Consider the following 21,721-nt stretch of genomic DNA (forward strand, 5'->3'; position numbering starts at 1 on the left):
CAAACCCGGGTCAGCCAGAACCCAGGTCAGCAACATACAAGGCAAATGCCCTACCCACTGTACTCTTAACTCTGGTCCTGAGTGTTACACCTTTAATTTTATATTTTGTGATTCTAATCATTCTCTGCTGAACTTGGTCCGGTCCGTCTTAAACCAGGTAGTTACCCCAGGCATTTATTTAAGGAAAATGAACTCATTGTTGCAGCTTTCTGTTAAATAATAGAACAAGTTGGTTTTGGCTTTGCTATTGGTTGCATGTATGCATGAGTGACTCTTCTTCTCTTGGTGCTATCTTTACCCTGTATGTTTTGTTTCCAGGACAGTTTTCTTTGCCAATAGACAAAAGACAGCTGTATGAATTTGACATCAAAGTTCCACTGTTGGTTCGAGGGCCGGGAATTAAACCCAATCAGACAAGCAAGGTAGGTGTGTGCCCACGATGCTACGAGCAGATGGCACCTCATCCTCCTGAGGTGAGGGTGGGAGGCTGCTGGCAGCTTAATTAAGATCTGAAAAATGAGACAAAACGCTTGAAACATGAATTTTGTTTTCCTCTGTTTGGGTTCACATCCAGGAGTGCTCAAGGGCTATAAAAGTAGCATGGTTTTTGGGAATAGCTCCTGGCGGTGCTCAGGGGCGATGTGGTGCCAAGGATGGAGCCCACAAACAGAGCAGGCACACTGGCCTGTTAGCTGTTGCTCTGCCCTCCATGGTTTTCTGCTCAGGGTTTCAGCTCAGCAGCAGCAGGTGGTGGGGAAAGTGAGGCCGGGCCTTTCACATGCTCGGCGTTGTGCTGCTTGAGCTGTGACCCCGTCCTTTGGCTTTTTTGTTTTTTTTTTAAAACCCCAAGTCAGGCCCATTAACTCTCTTACATTCCCATCCATTGGCATGGATACTTTTTTTTTTTTTTTTTTTTTCCTTTTGGGTCCCACCCGGCGATGCTCAGGGGTTACTCCTGGCTCATGTGCTCAGGAATTACTCCTGGTGGTACTTGGGGGACAATATGGGATGCTGGGAATCGAACCCAGGTCGGCTGCGTGCAAGGCAAATGCCCTACCTGCTGTGCTATCGCTCCAGCCCCTGGTGTGAATAGTTTTTACTTGGCTTTTGAGACTAGATCTTGAGCCGGAGAGATAGTACCGAGGGGGGAAGGTGCTCGCCTTGTATATGACTAACCTGGGTTTGTTCCTCCACACCACATAGGGTCCCCCCAAGCCCGCCAGAAGTGACCCCTGAGTTAAGGGCCAGTAGGAAGCCCTGAGCATAGCTGAGTGTGGTCCCCAAAAATAACAAAGCAAAACATAGAAGACCTTGACTTTGCTTGAAGCTGGGACGCTCCTCCAGGGAGTCACTTCTGCCTCTGGGATGGAGAGGCCTAGCACGTGCTCGGCAGCGCCCCACGGTGTGGAAGAGCTCTCTCGCTGGAGTGGGAAGCTGCGCCCTCCTTCCCTGCAGTGTCCAGTGCTCCTGAGAGGACACTGCTCTGGGGCACCTGCCGGGTAGCACAGCCCCTTGGGTCCCACTGTATGCGCAGGTTCCCTTGGGAGTTATGAGAGTGCGGGTCGCCCCTGTGTTTCTGATCAGTCCCGGATGCCAGATGCTGCCCCTTGGCAGGAGGAGTGAGCCACTCACTGCGCGATGCTCAGTGCTCCTCTCCGAGCCGTTCCGAGAAGTGTGTTGCTGTCTCCCTTTGGCTTCAGTGGGTTTGCCCGGAAACTTGGTGCCTAATACGGGATGATTTGTTTCGCGAGGTATTGTGGGTACCTGGTCCCAGACACAGAGCTCTGAGCTCAGAGAGAGGACTGGGAGCGGGCTGGGGAGATGGCTCCAGAGACCGGGAGCCGAGTTTAGTCGCTGGCACCTCAGAGTCTCCTGAGCGCCACAGGGAGTGCTCCCAAACAGCAGAGCAGACACTGCCCGGGGGGGGGGGGGGTCTTCTCTTTTGTGATAGCATAGTTTCTGCCCCGGATTTGTGGAACAAACGAGTAAATCAGGGAAGGGAGAAATCTACAGTGGGCAGGGCACTTGCCTTGCACACGGCTTATCCTGGTTCGAGCCCTGGCACCCCTGAGCACTGCTGGGAGTGATTCCTGAGCATAGAGCCAAGTCATAAGCATTGCCAGGTGTGTGGCCCAAAACCAAACAGAAAGAACAAATCTGTCATTTAAGCCAGAGTTCGAAAACAGACCAGACTTTCTGAATATATTGGGTACTTCTGTTTGATTTTTGCCTATTATATATGTTTAGAATATCTATCTACCATTCACTTTCACAGTATCTTTGATGAGATTATTTGCTGGTTTCTTGGAAGGATAAAGTGGCTCTCAAGTTTTGTTTTTTTTATGACTCATTTCCTGAGGCCAGAGAAGGAGTAGAGGGTGTACGTGCTTGCCCTGCCCGGGTTCAATCCCTGACACCCAGTATGGTCCTCTGAGCCCTCCAGGAGTAATATCCAAGCGCAGAGCCACAAGTAAGCCCTGAGCATAACTAGGTGTGGCCCAAAACCAAAGGAAAAGAGAAAAGAAGAAAAGGAAAGTTTGGTTTCCTGGACGAAGACAGTGCCGGAGAAGGCGTCTGCCTTGCATGTGGCTGACCTGGGCTCAGTTCCCGGCTCTGAGCTGGCAGGTCCCCAGCACCACAGGTGGCCTCCTAAGCCTGCTCTGAGTGACTTCCGAGCCCCACTGACTTTGGTCCAAAAAAACCCCAGAAAACATTTAAAATATCAAATTCCTGCATGTGAACTGCGATGATCTGACTCCAGTGTCTTTACACTTGATCCATGGGACGGTTATTCAGTAGCTGGGGGGTGGGGGGGAAGGTATGGGGGGGGGGTAGGTCACAGTAAGCAGCTGTGCTCAGGGCTTCTCCTGGCCCTACGCTCGGGGATCACTCCTAAAGGGCTCTCAGGTGCTGGGGATCAAAACTGAGTTAGCCCCTTGCAGGGCAAACGCCCTGTCCGCGGGCCTATCGCTCCAGCCCTGACAAGAAGTACTTAAGTATCCTCTTGTGCTAGGTCAGCACCCCTCCCTTGGACCCAAGAGTGAGCCGCCAGGGAAGACCCCTTCTCCCTCCCTGTGTTGGGCTACAGTTGTCGTTGAGTGTCTTGAGGTATTTGAGCAGACACCTGGGCATCGAGGAGGTCTAGTGCTGCAGAAATCTGAGCCAAGAGGTAAACACAGGCCCGGATCTGAGGCTGACCTTGTCTTCCCGGGAGGGAAGTGTCTGTGGTCTTGACCGCCATCAGGTGCTGAGTAAGCATCCTCTTCTCGCCGAGTCTGCCCAGCTGCACTTCCTGTCTGCCGTGCCCCCTCGCTGGCTAAGTGAACTGTCCTCTGGGGCTGGGTTGGGGGGCTCCCTCTGGAGCCTGTCCCAACAGGGAGTAGGTGCTGACATCATAGCGTAAGTGACATGACCAGGACTGTGGCTTAACGGTGTCCAGTCTCAGAAGCCACTGTGCGTCTTGCCCTGGTGTGCCAGTCGCTGTCATCTGGGTATAAAATGCCCCGACTCGCGGCAGGTGCGGAGATGGCAAGCCAGCAGGGATTAACCATGTGTCGGTTCTTCGGAGAGCAAGTGGCGCAGGGTTGGAAGTTGGGTGTGAGGAGTTGAGCCGAGCAAGAGCGGGTGGCCATGCAGGCATGCCTGGCCAGTGGCGTGGTGGGGGTGTTGTCCCGAAGAGCAGGGCCAGCTAACACTGACTGTTGGGGTCGTCGTCTCTGGCTAGAAATGAGCATACCACTGGATTTACCGGCAGAGCCTGCCAGGGGGCTGGGGAAGGAAAGGCAGAGCGGGAGAACTTGATTCGTGGACATGACCCCCTTGACCCAGGGCAGAGGGAACGGAAGTGGGAGTTTGGAAGACCAGCTTCCTGCAAGAGATTCGGGTTTCCCATGGAAATGGGGACACTAGTAAGTGCAGATTCTCCAGGTTAATGAGGTGAATGAAAGCTGGGGATGAGATAGGGTAGGGGTGGGGTGGGGGAGGAGGAGAGTGTTGTTTTGGGTCACACCCTATGACACCCTGGGTGCTCCTGGCTCAGTGCTCAGGAGTCACTCCTGGTAGTGCTCCAGAAACCAGGTAATGAGTGCCAGGGATCGATCTGGGGCTGATCACCAAAAAGGGAAGCATTTAATCCCTGTACTACTCTCTTTCCAGTCCTGTTTTGTGTTGGTTTTTGTTGTTGTTGTTTTAAAGAATGTGTGTGTGTGTGTGTGTGTGTGTGTGTGTGTGTGTGTGTGTGTGTTTTAACTTAAATTTTTTTGTTTTTGTTTTTGTTTTTTTGGGTCAAAACCCGGTGATGCTCAGGGGTTACTCCTGGCTCATGCACTCAAGAATTGCTCCTGGCAGTGTTCGGGGGACCATATGGGATGCTGGGAATCGAACCTGTGTCGGCCACGTTGGCTGCGTGCAAGGCAAACGCCCTACCCGCTGTGCTATCGCTCCAGCCCCTAACTTAAAATCTTTTAATTAACTTTTAACTTTCCTTCCATCACTCTTGTCACAGTGCCTGGAGGCACGGGAGGGCGTGGTGCCTGTGGGCTGGGGGGGGGAAGTGGGGGGGACACCCTGGATCACTTGTTTACAGGCACCTCTGCGAGCTGCTCTGGGGTCACTCAGGCACAAGGCGCAGGGACAGGTGCTGTCAGCAGAGCCCCGGGCTCCGCTGGGCTTTGAGGAGACTTTCATGGCTGCCGTGCTGGAAATGGTTTTCTGCAGCCTTCAAAGCCCATCACGTTTTGTGGCCATGTTGTCACGCTGAGAAACTTTTTAAAGGACTCATGTTCCCGCTGGTGGTCAGCATTCCACCTTCAAAGTGTTCAAGGGTCTCTCCCGTCCATTTAAAGTCAAACCTAATCTGTGGGACCGGAGCGATAGTACAGCGGGTATGGCGTTTGCCTTGCATGCGGCCGACCTGGGTTCGATCCCCGGCATCCCATATGGTCCCCCAGCACTGCCAGGAATGATTCCTGAGTGCAAAGCCAGGAGTAAACTCTGAGCATTGCTGGGTGTGACCCTAAAAAGCCAAAAAAAAAAAAGTCAATCCTAATCTAATGAACTTGCATCATCAGTTGGGAAATCACTCTATGAAATAATTTGTTTGACATTTCTCTCATATTTTCTCGTAACTGACTCAAGGCCATCCCAAAGGAGTTTTAAAAACTTGGTCAATACCAGCATGAGCATAATAAGTATGTAACTTCTCAGGGTCACACAGTCCAACCTTTATAAATCCCTGTGCTTTAATGTGTCTAGAGTTGTATTTGAGTGTGTAAAGCAGTACAACGTACGTGTGAGTGAAACAGATAATAAGTATTCTTTGTCTCATAAGGGCAGTAGAGGGAGAGAGCTCAGTGCACATAGAACAGAAATTCAGACCAATTGTGTTCTAGATTTTTTTCGTATTGTTTTAGATGCTTGTTGCCAACATTGACTTGGGCCCTACCATTCTGGACATCGCTGGCTTTAATCCGAATAAGACACAGATGGATGGCATGTCTCTATTGCCCGTTTTGGTGAGTATGAAATTCTCAGACAAGCTTGAACCAAGATGCTAAAATAAATTTCCAGATTGTATAAAGACTAAAGATTTTAAATCCTAAGAAAGAGTATTAAATTTGGGGAGCAGGGAATAGAATTTTTCTCTTGCGGGGGAAAGGAATTTTCTAAAAGAAAGCACCGATTGTACTACAAGTAAATGTTAGATTTCTGTATTCTTCCTTCTCCCACACGGAACTCTTATTATAAACAAAGTTAAGGATTGGTGACAAATTGGAAAAATGTTTGCAGCATTATGGAAAGAGGTAGTTAGTTGTACTAGGTGTGGGATTGGAAAGCAAAGATTATTGAGGCCAGGGGATATCTCCACTGGCTAGATCACATGCTTTGCATTGCGGGAGCCCCTGAGCATATTACTCAGTTCTACCCAGCATACCTCCCCCCAAACAGCTTCCCTGCTCCCCCCCCCCCACACACACACAAACCACACACAGATTAAAATCCCAGGAGAAAAATGGGCAAAATATTTCCCTCAGAGAGATAGTGTGAGGGTTAAGGTATTTGCCTTTTATGTGGCAACCTTGGTTTGATCCCTGGCACTGCTTGGTGGTCACTCCTGAGCACAAAGCCAGGAGTAGCCCCCAAGCACTGCCAGGTGTGGCCCCCAGGCCCCCTTCACCCACCTAAGAATTACTCATCAACTCATAGGAGAATTAGGCGTTCCCCAGAGTAAATGCAGTAGACTGTTTCAGTGCTGATCGAAGAAATGCTTAGCTGAAGGAGGTCTGTATTGCCTGCAGAACTGGGTAAGATTAATATCCAGTATTTGTAAAAGTCTGAGAAAATGGAAGCTACTCAGGTGATGCTAATTACTCTATTAGGGGAAGGATCTCCCCGGAGCCTAATTTCAGAAGTTATAGCAATTCATGCGTATGTTAAGTAGCACCATCTGGGAATTTGTTAGATGGAAATAAATTAATTCAAGGAATATTTGAGAACCTACTGTGTGCCTGTTACTGCATAGAGTTAGTTACATGCAGAAAATATCCATAGAATTAAGAGAAAATTGAAAATGTATCCAAAACAAAATTTATTGAATTGTTAGGCAATTAAAACAATAGACTTTTGAGCATCGCTTAAAGATACAGATCTGTATCCACTAACTTGAAAAGATACCTGCCCATATTATAGGGGTTTTGTAACACCATCCCTTCCCCAGTAAAAACAGTGTGGACCTGGGGCTGGAGAGATAGCATAGCAGGTAGGGTGTTTGCCTTGCACGCGGCCTACCTGGGTTCGATTCCCAGCATCCCGTGTGGTCCCCCTAGCAACAGTGCGTACCAGAACGCCATTCCTTTTATTACCAAACAGTAAAAAAAAAAAAAAAAGAGTAATTCCTGAGTGCAGAGCCAGGAGTAACCCCTGTGCATTGCCAGGTGTGACACACCCCCCCACCAAAAAAAAAAAATAACAAAACTGTGAGGACCAGGATAGAGTACAAAGGTTAAAGCAGTTGTCTAGCATGTGACTAGGTTCAAATCCCCGCACTGCATGTGGTTCCCTGAGCACCACCAGATGTGACCTAAAACCCAAAGCAAAATTCAAAAATGCACATGAATCTATTTAAGTAGAGGGAAGTATGGAGGGATCAGATCTAAATTGTTGAGTCAGTTAATGAAGCGTCTCTTAGTGACAAAATTATAGGAGGTTCTTAGTGATTTATCTGGACCTGTTACCGTTTATTGTAGTGTATGACTTATGTAAGAGAACAGCTGCAAATCACATATGTTAACATAAGAAAATACCCATGTGCAGAGAGAACAGCGGGCAGGGCACTTGCTTTCCACGCGGCTGAGCCCGGTTCCATCTTCAGCACCAGACATGGTCTCCTGAGCCCCACCAAGAGTGGTCACTGAGCACAGTGAGGAGTAAGCCCTGAGCACTGCTCGGTGCGGCCCAAAAGCAGAACAAAAAAGAGAGAAAAATACCCATGAACCTTATTTAGTAGCACAGATATTGCTGATACCTCTGAGTCCCCCTTCTGTCATTGCCTATCTGCACTGGAAGTGATTGTTTTCCTGAATGTCATGATTATTACCTGTGGCTTTTGTGTTTCAGTAATTAGCACATACGCATTGTGAAGTGAAGCATGCTTTTTCAGCTCAAAAAGTGACATCCGATGGGGTAAACTATGAGGCGTTTTCAGTCCAACTTTGTTTGAATATCGATTCCTTTTTTTTTTTTCATAGATACCTAATGTCCCACTGTGTAAATGTGTAAATGTGTCACAGTTTAGTACCTCCCTCTTGGTAGATGGTCACCTGGGTTGGGGTGTTTTCTGTACTCCTGGTAGCATTCTTTGGCGTGTCTCCTAGTGAACATAAAGGCAGTTTCCAGGGGTGCCCAGACTTCTTTGACTTTCTGTACATTTTCAGAAAAGAGTGACTCAGTGACCCCCACCTGGACCTCTCTGTCCTTTAAACAAGCACCCCATCTTGCACCCAGAGCTCCTACTCACCCGCATTGTCCCATGCCTGCGGGCCAAAGGTGGGTAAGGCCTGCTTTGTGACACAGTGGGTCATGGCCACTGCGCGTGTTCATATTTGCAAAAGCGACCAAGTTAGGGGCTGGAGCGATAGCACAGCGGGTAGGGCGTTTTGTCTTGCATGCAGCTGACCCGGGTAAGATTCCCAGCATTCCATATGGTTCCTGGAGCACCGCCAGGAGCAATTCCTGAGTGCATAAGCCAGGAGTAACCCCTGTGCATTGCCGGTTGTGACCCAAAAAGCAAAAAAAAAAAAAAGCGACCAAGTTAGTTCACATGGTGCTTGTCAGCTCACAGGGCTGCCGGCAGGACATGCAAGTTCCCTTTACTCTTTATGAAACCCTGGAGACAGTTTTTTTGCTGATCTCATAGGTGAAAAAACCCCAAAATTATATCCCCCGCATCCCAGCACTATGAATTTCTCCTAGTGAGATGAACCATTTTTCAGTAGTCTCAATTTACTGTACAATTCACTAATTGTGTGTGTTTGTCGGAGGGGAGGGTGAAACAAAGAAATTTCTACTGAAACATGGTTCGAAAGATGCAGGAGGAGAGAAAGGGAGAAGTACACATACGAGAGAGAACACGGGCTTCTCCAGAGTGGAGGCAGGCGAGCAAAGAAACACCAAGACAAGCAAGTGTGATGCGTTTCCAAGAGAGCACAGGGGGCTGGAAGAGCAAACCTGCCATTCACTAACTTAAATTTCGCAGTACAGTAGTTTAGGGTGTGTTTACTGGATTGTGCAACTAACCATAATCTAATTTGAGAACATTTTCACCACCCCAATTAAAAAAAAAAAAAAGAAACACCAAACACTTCACAATCCCTCCCCCCATTGGTCTCTGTCCCAGTGTCAGGTCATTGATCATCGGATTTCTCTATAGACTTGCTGCTTTGAACTTTCCTGCGATTAGAATCGTGCATGTATGTAGCAGAGTGATAGCACAGCGGGTAGGGCGCTTGCCTTGCGTGCAGCTGGCCCAGTTGCAATCCCCGGCATCCCATACGGTCCCCCAAGCACTGCCAGGAGTAATTCCTGAGTGTAGATGCAGGCATAATCTCTGAGCATCATCAAGTGTGACCCAGAAAACAAAACAAGAATCATACAGTTCTTGGCGTCCTGTGACTGGTTTTCTTTCATTGAGCACGTTTTCAGGGGATCCACATTGCAAGGCGCACCAGAACGCCATTCCTTTTATTACCAAACAGCCGTGTAGGAATAGGTCGCATTGCCAGGCCCTCGGTTGGTTTCTCCTGCCACACTGCTGACGGACTAACCGGTGAAGAGTCGGTCATCGAGGAGCGCGGCCTGGCTGGGCCTCTCCATGGCCTCCTGCCGCTCCAGGTTCCGTCTTTGGCGTGGCCTCTCCAAAGCACAGCCTGGCTCGTATGGGGGGGCCTGGCCCAGCCCCCTCCAGAGCTCCTCCTCCCCTGCATTGTTTACAGAACCGTGGTGTGCCTGCTGCCCCCCAGCCCACCTTCCCCCACCGGGACTTCAGGCCCTGCCTCGGCATCTGAAGGCTGGCATAGGGAGCCACACTCCAGCCCTGCTCCTGCATGTTTTGTTCTTGAGACATCCCCCCACCTACACACACACACACACACACACACACACACACACACACACACACACACGTTTCCTGCTGTTCAGGACCCTTTCACCCTATGTGTGCCCAAATAAACCTGCTTACTCCAGAGCGCACTGCTGCTGCTGCTGCTGCTACTGCAAGACTGTGAGCATTAAACAAGTCCCCAGAGGTCAGTGTATCTTCACACTGACCTCTGACCAGGTGCTTAGTAGCACATCCGCCCTGCTGGTGTTTCAACGGGTCCCCTGTGTGCCGGTCTTGACATTTCTTGGTGTGGCCCAAGGGCAGTTCTCGCAGCATTTGTGAAGAATATTATTTCGTCTGAACTCCAGCACCTTGCGCCGTGACCTCTCTTCATGCTTATCTGTTTCCTTCCTTTTCCTTCTCCACCTGCTTCACAGCAATCAGTCTTGGGATATCTCTGTTCTATGCTCAGGGCCCTTGACCATCCCTCTAAGGGCCCTTTTGCCTGCCAATCCCAGCTCTCAGCAGCGGGCAGTGTGTCAGTTCTGGTCACTCCCTGTGTTAATGAGTAGCCAGCTGGGCTGGCCTCCTCGTTTCCTTTCGTCCAGAGTAGTGCGCGTCGGCCCTTTTTGAAGTCTGTGTGCCTTGACGGAGGCCGTTTCTGCTCTTCCTAGAGAGGTGCCAGTAATCTGACTTGGCGATCAGACGTCCTGGTGGAGTATCAAGGAGAAGGCCGTGATGTCACTGACCCGACATGCCCCTCCCTGAGTCCGGGAGTGTCTGTGAGTAGTAGCTTTCTCCCTGACAGCAGAGCAGGCTATTGTTTGCATGGGCCAGGTAGCTCTGTAGTACTGTCCTCCCGTTATTCATCGAGTTGCTCGAACGGGCACCAGTAACGTCTCCATTGTGAGACTTGTTACGTTTTTTGACATATCGAATACGCCACGGGGAGCTTGCCTGGTTCTGCCATGTGGGCGGGATACTCTTGGTAGCTTGCCAGGCTCTCAGAGAGGGACGGAGGAATTGAACCCAGGTCGGCCACGTGCAAAAGAAACGCTCTACCCACTGTGCTCTCGCTCCAGCCCAGTGCCAGGTAATAAAAGTACTAAAAGCCTGGGAGCTGGGGGCACAGCTCAGTGGCCCGGGTGTGCTTGCTTTGCAGGTAGGAGGCTGGGAGCAGTCCCTGAGCACTGTCCAGTGTGGCCCATAAACCAGACCAGAAGCTTTAAAGCCTTGATCTCAGGGCCAGAGTGGGACCAAGGTGGGGCACTTGCCTTGTACACCCCAGGTTCAATACACAACATGCCAGATGGTTTCCGAAGACCACCAGGAGTGACCCCTGAGCACAGCCATGTAGCCCCCAACTCACCCCCAAAAAAAGCCTTGATCTCTGAGTCCTGCTCTTCTCTCACCTGACTTCTTCTCCTGACTGTGGAATATTACTAGATGGACAGAGGCAAAGTCCTGAAAGTGATTCCACCAGCATGCTATCAATGCGTGCAATCTACATCTTAATTTCTGCAACATTTTTTTCAATACCCTTTTGTTTTCCTACCCTTTCTGATAGCACTACTTTTCCTTAAAATACTGAATTTTATGGGCTGGAGCAAGAACACAGTGGGTAGGGCGTTTGCCTTGCATGCGGCCAACCTGGGTTCGATCCCCAGCATCCCATATGGTCCCTGAAGCAATGCCAGGAGTAATTCCTGAGTGCAGAGCCAGGAGTAACCCCTGGGCATCACAGTGTTCTGTCGAAACACCGTCATTTCTGCCCATTTCTGTGTCTGGCTTGGGTCTCCCTGTCTGCCCCCGTAGGCAGAGTAGCCCTTGTTACTGCAGGGAATGGCCTTCACTTACTTCAGAATCTCCTTCCAGCAATGCTTCCCCGACTGCGTGTGTGAGGACGCTTACAACAACACCTACGCATGCGTGAGGACACTGTCGGCCCGCTGGGACCTTCAGTACTGTGAGTTCGACGACCAGGAGGTGAGCAAGACCCACACCCTGACCCTGGGGGACTCAGGGGCAGAAGAGCAGTTCCAGGGATGCTTCCGGCGACGCGGGGACTGCGTATCTGAACGTGCACCTGCCCTTCCTTCCCTTAAGGAAGGAGAATTGGGACCCGGGGGTGCAGCCTCACGTGCGGGCAGGCCTGGGATTGATCCCCAGCCTCGCAGACAGGAAGAAACCAGCCCTGAGCTTGGCAGGCCCATGCTTCCCCTCTCTCACGGACTGGGAACTGCTGTGGGTGCCGATGTCACTCCCCACATGTACTCTCAGTGCACTTTGGGGGAAGGGGCCACTCCTGACTCTGCACTCAGGAATCACTCCTGGGAGATCTCGGGAGGATCATATGGGATGCCAGGAACTGAGTCCCGGCCTGCTGTATGCAAGGCAAGCGCCCTCCCCGCTGTGCTGTTACTCCGGCCCACCCGGTGAAACACTCCGGTCTATCTGTCCCTCCTGGTGGGCGAGGGAGACCCTGACTGACTGTGCTTGTGCAAGCTTCCTGCAGCGCACTGGTGCAGAGCAAGGTCTGCTCTCACCACAGCATTGTCGACATGGGTCAAGGAGGGGCCAAAGGCAGAACCCAGAGCTCTGTCCCTGGGAAAAGGTGACTTCGAGTGAGTGAGGTGACCAGGATGCAGGGTCAGAGGTCACTGCCGATCACTGGAAGCATCACACTCTCAGAATGCAGGTCTCGCCAGCTCTTGGTGCAGATGTCCGCCGTGCTGCCCAGAGATGGCACTCACCTCCGGCAGGCGCCTAGTCAGTGTGGGCAACAGGCCTGGGGCGTCCCCCCCTGAGAAGCGGCAGTTTGGTGACCTCTAACTTATTAGCATCTGCTGATAACTGCAAAATCTACCACCTGGTGGCTCATTCCCTCCAGGGACGTGTCAGGAGTTGAGTGTTGTGCAGTTCCCTCCTGCTATTGGCATCAAACATTCGCGCGTGCTCTGAAAGCAGGAATCTGAGCGTCCCACCTGTCGAGCATGGGCTCGGCCTTCCAACGTGCTGTCTGCAGGAAGGCTGCAACTGTCATGTTTCTGAGACTTTGGCATTTGTAGGGGGCGTCCTGTGTTCTGCTCTCCCCTAAAATTCCAGTGGGTGATGCATGTCTGTCCCCTCTGCACCCTTCTGACTGCCGGAAGGCCCTGGGTGTGGAGTCCCTTTTCAGCATTTGGGACACAGACCCAGAGCTGTGGGGACCCCATTCCCCCCCCCCCAAATAGACTCTGCCGTCTTCAGCGTTCAGCCGGGCCCTTGGAGGACTTCAGCCCCTATGTCATTCTCATCTCCCCCTCCTCGTGTGGAAACGGTCGCACACATGTCCTTCAGCTGTGACCTTGCCCTTTCCTCTGTCCTCCGCGTCCTGTAGGTGTTTGTGGAAGTCTATAACCTGACCGCAGACCCACACCAGATCACCAACATTGCCAAAAGCATAGACCCGGAGCTGCTAGGGAAGATGAACTACCGGCTCATGATGCTGCAGTCCTGCTCGGGACCCACCTGCCGCACTCCAGGGGTCTTCGACCCTGGGTAAGCTGCCTGCTTTCTTGGAGAGCTTTGCCGCGTGTGTCTAGCGGCTGTGCTAGGGAGCTGGGGTGGGACTCCTGTCTGTCGCCCCTGGCTGGGGAGCCGCAAACCTGTCCTGGCCGTGGTGCTGGGTAGAGAAGCTTGGAAACCCTGCTCGAACCCTGACCTGTGTCCCAGAGCCTCAGCTTGCTCGCCTCCACACTGCAGGGCCTCTTTGCCCCCTTCCCTGCCTCGAGCCTTGTGGTGCCACTTGATTGTACTGGTAACACTTGGGGCTGCTTGAAAATACCACTGTATTGCTGTCATCCCACTGTTCATTGAGCAGGCACCAGTAACGTCTCTATTCATCCCAGCCCTGGGATATTAGCAGCCTCTCCTTCCTCGTCTTTCCCAATAATCTCTGTCACTGTCACTGTCCTCCCGTTGCTCATCGATTTGCTCGAGCGGGCCCAGTAATGTCTCCATTGTGAGACTTGTTGTTACTGTGTTTGGCATATCGAATACGTCAGGGATAGCTTGCCAGGCTTTGCTGTGCGGGCGAGATACTCTCTGTAGCTTGCCGGGCTCTCCGAGAGGGGCGGAGGAATCGAACTCGGGTCGGCCATGTTGGCTGCGTGCAAGGCAAACGCCCTACCCACACTGCTATCGCTCCAGCCCTTCCCAATAATAATAATGAGAAAGTTTAGAGAAGACCCACCTTCCCTGGCCCTTTCCAGGAGCCCATGCCTCCCCAGACGCGGCTGCTCGCTGGTCAGGAGTGTATCCGGCGCCTGAGCAGCCGCAGCCATTCATCCCGTGGGGGACCCAGGCCTCCGCACACCTGACAGGCAGCATCTGTGCCCACCCCCCATTCCCCCAGCTCCTGCTCAGCACTGCGGGTGCCAAAGCTGCTGGAGAATCGGGGAAATCAGACTTTGACCGGGGAGGGATTATTTCTTTTCTCTTCGAGGGAGAGGGGAGGAGTGGTCCTGACTGAAGCTGCTGGAAAGTTCTTGGTCTTTTCCCATGAAGAGGCTACCCAGCGTTCCCAGTCCCAGTTAGAGCAGGAAAAGTGTGTCAGCAGTGGGGCTTACCTAGCATGCAGCCAACCCGGGTTTGATCCTCGGCATCCCACCTGGCCCCTGGAGCACTACCAGGAAGGATCCCTTGAGAGCTGAGCCAGGAGTAGCCTCTGAGCCAAAAAAAAAGGAAAAAAAAAAGAATGTAATCCTGGAGTGGGGAGATCATGCAAAGGGCCCTGGGTTTGATCCCCTTCCCTGCTGACTCCTGGGAGTGACCCCCAAACGTCAGAGCAGCTGGGAGGGGCTGCCAGCTCCACCAGTGGGACCCCAAAACTAAAAGCTAAGCAGAGCAGAAATAGGACCCTTTTGCTGTAAAATGACCGGTCGTGGTCTCTGAACACGTGGGACTGATCTGTGTGGGTCTGCTCATCCCACCTTCATGCACTGAGCCCACAGTGAGCACTGGACACAGAAGATCTGGGTATCTGGAGGTGGAAGGTGGAAGTTAATGTCCTGAAACTAGTCTCTGGAGCGCACCAAGGCATGGTTTGAGTGTTGAGGGAGATGAGCATTTCCTGCTGCTGGAGGGATAGATAGCATGTAGGGCACTCGCCTTACACGTGTCTAGCTCTGGGTGGACCTCAGAGGTCCTCTGAGCGCCACCAGGAGTGTCTGAGGAGTATGCCTACACTCCTCCCCACCACAGTCTTAGCTGAAGGAAGAAATTCTGGGGCTGGAGCAGGTAAGGGCACTTGCTTGACAAGCAGCACCACCAAGAGTCATCCCTGAGCACAGCCAGGAGTAAGCCCTGAGCACTAACCAGATGTGCCCCAAAAAACAAAACCAAAGGGAAAAGAAATTAACTCTGAAATAATGGCAGGGCTTTGGGCAAACTCTAGACTCCTCCATAATGGGAGTCCTTCAGATCTTGCCTTCTTTCAGCACCCCAAGACTGCTCGCTTCCTCTCTGCCTCTCTGCTGCGTGATGGGCTGCTGGCCCATGCCAGACACGGCCCTCCGCTCGTAAGCGCTCCTGTTCCGCCCCACCGATGCACGCCCCTGGGTGGCTGCGTTGCTCCCTCCATAACCTGGAGATAACCTTGCGGTCTGGTTTTCCCCTCCCAGATACAGGTTCAACCCTCGCCTCATGTTCAGCAGCAATCAGGGCAGTATCAGGACTCGGAGGTTTTCAAAGCATCTTCTGTAGCGGTCGGATCCCTGCCGCCTCTGCTGATGAAGTGATGATAGTCCTGTCTGTATCTAATCTGCAAGCCCGCGGCCAGAGGAGCGTCCCGACTGGCTGTGTGTGAGTCCCGTGGGAGCGCGCAGCCCCATCAGCGACTTCCTGTGCAATGTGTTAAACTGTGAACTCCGCCCTGGGGCAGGAGCAGATGCCGGGGTCCCCTCTCGGCTGCTCCTGCTGCCCCGAGCTCTTTGTTTCCCCCTTTCTGTCCCGTGACCACAGTCCCCGATGCTCCGCGTGTGGTGTGAGCTTGTAAAGCAGTCAGATAAATGGCAATACTGAGTGGCAGGAGGAGTGTTTTGGTTGTACAGCCTGACCTGACCTCACGGAGCCTCATAGCGTTTCCGACTGAGCTGTTCCCTCTTCCCAAGTACTAACCTCACACATGGCTTAAAGAAGAACCAACCATTCGAGCAGCGGAATCGTGGCTTCCTGGAACCATGGTCCAGAGGCGGTACAGTTCATAGAAATACATTGTTTATATAACCTCTCTGGCAGTGTGAGGTTCCAAACGGATTCAAAACATGTCACCAAGCTGGTAATTTTTGGTTTCATTTTCTGAATACGGGACTGGTGCAGTGCTGACACCAACGTGTCATGGAGCAGGAAGGAACATCTCTTCTCGCCTTTGAGATCTAAAGTTAGTTACCCAGTATGGCAGCAGAGGTTTTTTTTTTAAAAAATATATATATAAATAAATAAAAGCTCCCAATGGTAAGGTGAAGGTTGTTTTTCTGAAGGCCTCTGCCCACCAGCTCTCTGGATGAAGTTGACAGGATGAAGGGCTGCACTTGGGAGGAACTTCCTGTCCAACAGGAAGCTGGGTGTGGGTCCCATATGTGAAGATGTTTTGATTCTGTGTGGCTGATACTCTTTGTTGTAAGATGTAAAAATTTCCGAGAATTGATGCAGAGTACCAACCAGGAGAGAAAACCCTCCCTCATCCTCCCCTTTCAGAGGACTTCTGTAGAGCCCCTGTAGAATATGGGTCCCAGTCACTGTTCTGTCAAAACCAGATCTTGCTGAGGTTTCTTCCCTGCTTTAAAAAAACAAACAAGGGGTGCAAGCCCACTTGGATTTTATTCCCAGCATCCATTAAGCTCCCCCAAGCACCACCAGGAGTGATACCTATGTGCAGAGCTGGGAGTAACCCCTGAGCACTGCTGGGTGTGGTTCCAAAACAAAACTAGACACATTAGTACAGGGGTAGGGCGCTTGCCTTGCATGCAGCTGACCTGGGTTCAATCCCTGGCACCCCACTGGTCTCCTGAAGTACCCCTGGGTGTAGTTTAAAAACACTTTTTTTGTTTGTTTCGTTCAGTTGTATTCCTTGGCAAAGATTTTTTTTTTTCCCTTTTCCACTATTTTCTTCACATCAGGCTCACTGATAGTGGGACCCGCAGGGAGGAGGAAGTGTTGTGGTACCACCTGTTACCTCAGCAGTGATTGTAGCTTTAGTGAAGGTCTTTGGTTGAGCCTTAAGTACTTTGTAGACATGGCCGTCAGTGACTTTGCTCTGGCATCGCAGAGCCATGTTGGTTAGTAGCCATCGGGGATATTCCTTTACCTCATGCACGCTCAGTAACTGAAGCGGGGCCCAGAGGCATGGGAAGGGCAACCGAGACAAACACCTGTGTCTGAATGTCTTAGGGAACTCAGTCCCAGGACTTCCAGAACTAAAAGCCGACTACAGCGTTGAATATGATGTGCGCTTCGTCTGACACTTTTAACTCTTAACATTCATCAGTCAACATTCAGCTTCCACATTCATAAAAGTTTACCAGTTATGCCCAAATAAAAAGAAGCCAACTTTCACCAGGTCTTGTCCTGTTGCTCAGTTCCATGATGCTGGTTCCCAAAAGCAGATAAAGCCATAAGGGGGACCCAGCTCCCTGCCGACAGCCCCCTGCCGTGCACCCCTCCTACCTACCTTCTGCACAACCTCCAAGTTTTCACCTGAACTGACTTTGTTCTGGATCTGTGCTTGGATCACAATCGGACAGGGGCCCTCAGTTAATGGACTCAGCATGTCTGACTATAGATAAGGGACCACGACAAGAGCCCTGTTTGAAAAGTGCTAGTTTGAATTGCGATGATTTTCCCTTCGTAAAAGGCCGGGTTCTTATCTGTCAATGTCCTTTTCTATACATAGAAAACTGTATAATCATTAGGCGTGAACAGAGGCCATAGGAATGAATAAATTTTTGCCTTGTCAAGAGTTCTTATAGTTTTCCCTCAACTAAACTTATAAAGTAGGAAACAACATTTGACCATCTTTGAATGTGACCAGTGGTGCTGATGCAAGTATGTTTTAATTGAAAATACTAGGGTTTTTTTGTTTCAGGATTCGAGGGGCTACACCCAGCGGTAGTCAGGTTTACTCCTAGCTCTGTGCTCCGGGGTCACTCCTGGCAAGACTTGGGGACCATCTGGGGTTCCAGGGATCAAATCCAGGTCAGCCGTATGCAGAGCAAGCATCCTACCCGCTGGACTGTTATTCTAGCCCCAGTGAATACTAGAATTTTTTTGTACAAAAGACTAATGAATGATAGCCATGGAAGTTATACCTAAATGAGAAATGTTACTAATTTTTAAGTCTCTAAAGGATAAGTGCTTTTTTTTTTAAAAAAAGAAAGACAAATTGTCCTGGATCCTTCATTAGAGAAAGCAAAGGGTATTTCAGCTGCTCCGTCAGTGGGATTAGAGTGGGGAACTGGGTTCTTCCGTTTCCCGCCACTGAGGGGCCCGCTGAGTGTATGATTCCTGTCTGCACCGTCTGTTCCTAAGAGGTTTTTTCTTTCTGCTCTGGCTCTTTGTCACCAGTCATTTGACTCAGAAAGTGCCCTTCAAAGGACCCTGTTCACTGCTGCACTTTTCAATGAATTAAAAAAAAAGGATTTCTGTTCTAGTGGAAATGTGTCTTTCATTTCAGTCCACCAGGAGTCATTTTTTTAAAAAAAATATTACATCACCATGATCTGCAGTTAGTTACTCCTGATACAGTTGTTCCAGACATACGATGTCCCAATACCAATCCCAGCACCAGTGCGACCCTCCCTCCACCCATGGCCACAGTTTCCTCCCCACCCACCCCAGCTCCCCCTCCCCCGCGTGCCCCCGTGGGTGGCATAAAATAAATTTACATTACTTGCTCCAAGAAAATTTAGAGCAATGGCAAATGCAGCGAGCAGAAGCTGACCAGATGCTTGCTTGGTGCCGTTCGATGCCTTCACTGCCCATCTGGCCCTAGAGCCAGCCCCGACCTCCTGTGGTGCTGAGCCTCGGCCCAGATCGCTTTCAGGTAGTTCCTGCTGACCTCTGTTCCTGAAGGAACACCAGGGGATAGATCCTGACAAATCTTCATGCGTTTATTACTTTGGAGGAAAAAAAACTCTTGGAAACTGGAATGCAGATAAGCTAAGCTTCTCTGATTGCCCGGGTGTCATGTGCTCAGGGATTTCACAATGGGGGTGATAAGCGCCTGTCTGAAGGGGGAAGTCCAGAGTCCAGGGTGCTGGCCAGTGAGCTGTTGCACCGCGGTAGCATAACAGCCCATGGCTTTGTTCCAACAAAGCAGGTCACTGTTTGCCAATTTCCCTCATGAGTTGCCCAAAGCCAGGAAGAGGAAGGGAGCACATGCCTTGCTTGAGCAGGCCCCGAGTTTGCTCCCTGGTACTGACTGGCCCCTGGAGACACCATACAAAGCTCCACCCTACAGGGTGTGAGCACCAAACCATCAGGCCCATGTTCACTGCTGCACTTGCGTATCCTGGGTGAGTACTTTGGAGTGGCTCCCAGATCTCAGGGCACTGTTGAAAAGGCCCCTCCTCAGAACTCCGAGGGCCAACTAGAGAAACCAAATACTAAGAAGATAAGCACCGAGGAGTAGCCCCTGAGCATCACTGGGTGTAGCCCCAAAATCAGAACTAAATGTTTATGTTCGAATTCGTATTTAATGATGCTACCTACAGCAGCACAGCGGTAGGGCATTTGCCTTGCACGCAGCCAACATGGCCGACTCGAGTTCGATTCCTCCGCCCCTCTCGGAGTGCCTGGCAAGCTACCGAGAGTATCTGGGCTGGAGCGATAGCACAGCGGTAGGGCGTTTGCCTTGCACGCACCCAACATGGCCGACCCGAGTTCGATTCCTCCGCCCCTCTCAGAGAGCCTGGCAAGCTACCGAGAGTATCTCGCCCGCATGGCAGAGAGCTGGCAAGTTACCTGTGATGTATTCAAGATGCCAAACACAGTAACAACAAAAGTCTCTAACGTTACTGGGCCCGCTCGAGCAAATCGATGAACAACGGGAGGACAGTGACATACAGTGACATACCTACAGCTTTTCCTCATACTCACAAAGCACCTCAGAGTCAGGATTTCAAAGACAGGCTCCAAAACGTTTACTGGAGAAAACCCGTCTTCTGGTTTTGAAGCCACTCTTGTGGCGTGAAGGAGCTCTTGCCCTCGCCCTTAATTCTGAGCGCTGACTCTGCCTGCCAGTGATGAGCTGGGTGGTGAATGGCTGCAAGAGGAAGCACTGGCGATTCCCTGGGCTTGCAGTTAACCCTAGAATTAGGGAGCGGGGAGGGAGCAAGGAAATTCGTGGACCACACCCAGCAGTGCTCAGAGGACCATGTGGTGTTGGAGAGTAAACCCAAATGCAAGGTAAGCATCTTTTAACTCCTGTGCTGATCTCTGGCACCCCTGAGAATCTTGGATTTTTGCTTTTGCTTTTAACTCTTTCCTTCCCTGAGCATGAGTTTGGAAAGGCTGAGAGGGGGCGGGGCTGGCCTTGCAGGCCTGAGGTGGAGAGCTGGGTGCCCAGCACTGCCCCATCTGCAGAGTGCGATTCTAGCCAGACAAGTGTGTGCAAGTACCGTCCCTAGGAAGATGCAGTGCTGGTCATCACGGTGGCCCATGTGTGTACCCCCGCCCCCTACCCCAGTCCCCTATCACTGCCAGCGTGAGGTGGTGGGGGAAGAGTTGGAGTTGGGCCTGGAGGCTCCCAGCCACTCCAGCAATACTTGGGCAAACCAGGCTGCTGGCTGCATGCGAGGGCCCTTTGGACCCGACACTTGCAAGGCCACCGCCATGCTTAGGGACGTGCGGAGCCCAGCTTAGATGCGCCCTATCGCTGTGCTGGCTCTGACCCAGATTAATCAAACCCTTCCTGTGTGGAGGTTTCCCTTTTGGAAACTGCATCCCAGCTAATGCTTACAGTGAATTTTAGTGTTGACACAGTGAGTAAGCAGCAGAAACACACTATAGAAACAGAAACTGGTAATGCAGTGCTCCTTAGGACCTGAGGTTAGGCAAGCAGCTGGTGTGGGCAGGGTATAAATATTTGTTCAATTAAAAACACTTGGTACTCATACATTTCTTCTTGTGTAAAGAGCAAGTGAAAATGAAAGGTTGAAGAATGATTATGAGAATACAGACATCACAGAGTTCTTTAATAGGCCTACAATCAGTACCAGGAAGTTGGCTGGAAAAGAGAAGGGGCAAAGCAGAGATTATGACCAAATTTTTAACAATAAATATTTTTGTACTGTGTACTTGCGGGGAGCAGGGACTGGGTCACACCTGGAAGAGCTCAACGCATAAAGCCGGTTCTGTGCTCAGAAGTGCCCCCTGGTGGTGCTTGCGGGCCATAAGCAGTGCCCCGAATAGAAGCCAGTCAGCTGCATTCAGACTAAGTGCTTAGCCAGATGCCAGTAGTAGAAACCCTTTTTTTTTTTTTTTTTTTTTTGCTTTTTGGGTCACACCCGGCAATGCACAGGGGTTACTCCTGGCTCTGCACTCAGAATTACCCCTGGCAGTGCTCAGGGGACCATATGGGATGCTGGGAATCGAACCTGGGTCGGCTACGTGCAAGGCAAACACCCTACCCGCTGTGCTATATCACTCCAGCCCCAGGAGTAGAAACTCTTAAGAGTAATTTTTAAGGAAGCATTTCAGTCCAAGCACCTAAAATATGGACATACCAAGTTTATAAACTCTAGTAATGTCACCTTTCCATTCCTGGATTAATAATTTGTGTCAAAATTAAGACACCCCAGGGAGAAAACTGTAACTTTACTAAGTTAGCATAGAACTGGCCACATGGATTAAGCTCTGTGCTACGAATACTAACCTGGAAATTCCAGAAGGAACTTAAAAATTGGCATTTCTAAGCACCATTTGTCATTTGGCAAGTTTTTCAGAAGTTAGCAACATCAGGGACTCCCCCTCTTTTTTTAAGCAAAATAATTTCATATATTGAGATATATATTTAGGGCCAGAGCGACAGCTCAACTGGCTGGCACACACACTTTGTGGGAGGCCTGAATTTGATCTCTGGCACTG

General features: G+C 50.8%; 1 protein-coding gene across 2 annotated transcripts in view; it reads left to right on the forward strand.

Annotated features, from left to right (window-relative positions):
• The window catches only part of GNS (glucosamine (N-acetyl)-6-sulfatase), a 42,043-nt gene extending 23,733 nt beyond the window's left edge, over positions 1–18,310 (forward strand). The window contains exons 9-15 of one of the 2 annotated variants that reach the window (XR_008794806.1): positions 319–422; positions 5,412–5,513; positions 10,270–10,377; positions 11,471–11,581; positions 12,975–13,135; positions 15,259–16,436; positions 16,499–18,310. Coding sequence is in view for 1 of the 2 variants with exons in the window: in XM_056130751.1 (XP_055986726.1) it covers positions 319–422; positions 5,412–5,513; positions 10,270–10,377; positions 11,471–11,581; positions 12,975–13,135; positions 15,259–15,340 (668 nt within the window). In the remaining variant the exon portion in view is untranslated. Of the gene's footprint in view, positions 1–318; positions 423–5,411; positions 5,514–10,269; positions 10,378–11,470; positions 11,582–12,974; positions 13,136–15,258 lie in introns of both variants that reach the window. The other variant, XM_056130751.1, reaches the window with a different exon arrangement.
• The last annotated feature ends 3,411 nt before the right edge of the window (positions 18,311–21,721 follow it).

This window comes from Sorex fumeus, unplaced genomic scaffold, assembly GCF_029834395.1.
Source record: "Sorex fumeus unplaced genomic scaffold, SorFum_2.1 ptg000081l, whole genome shotgun sequence".
Lineage (NCBI taxonomy): Eukaryota > Metazoa > Chordata > Mammalia > Eulipotyphla > Soricidae > Sorex > Sorex fumeus.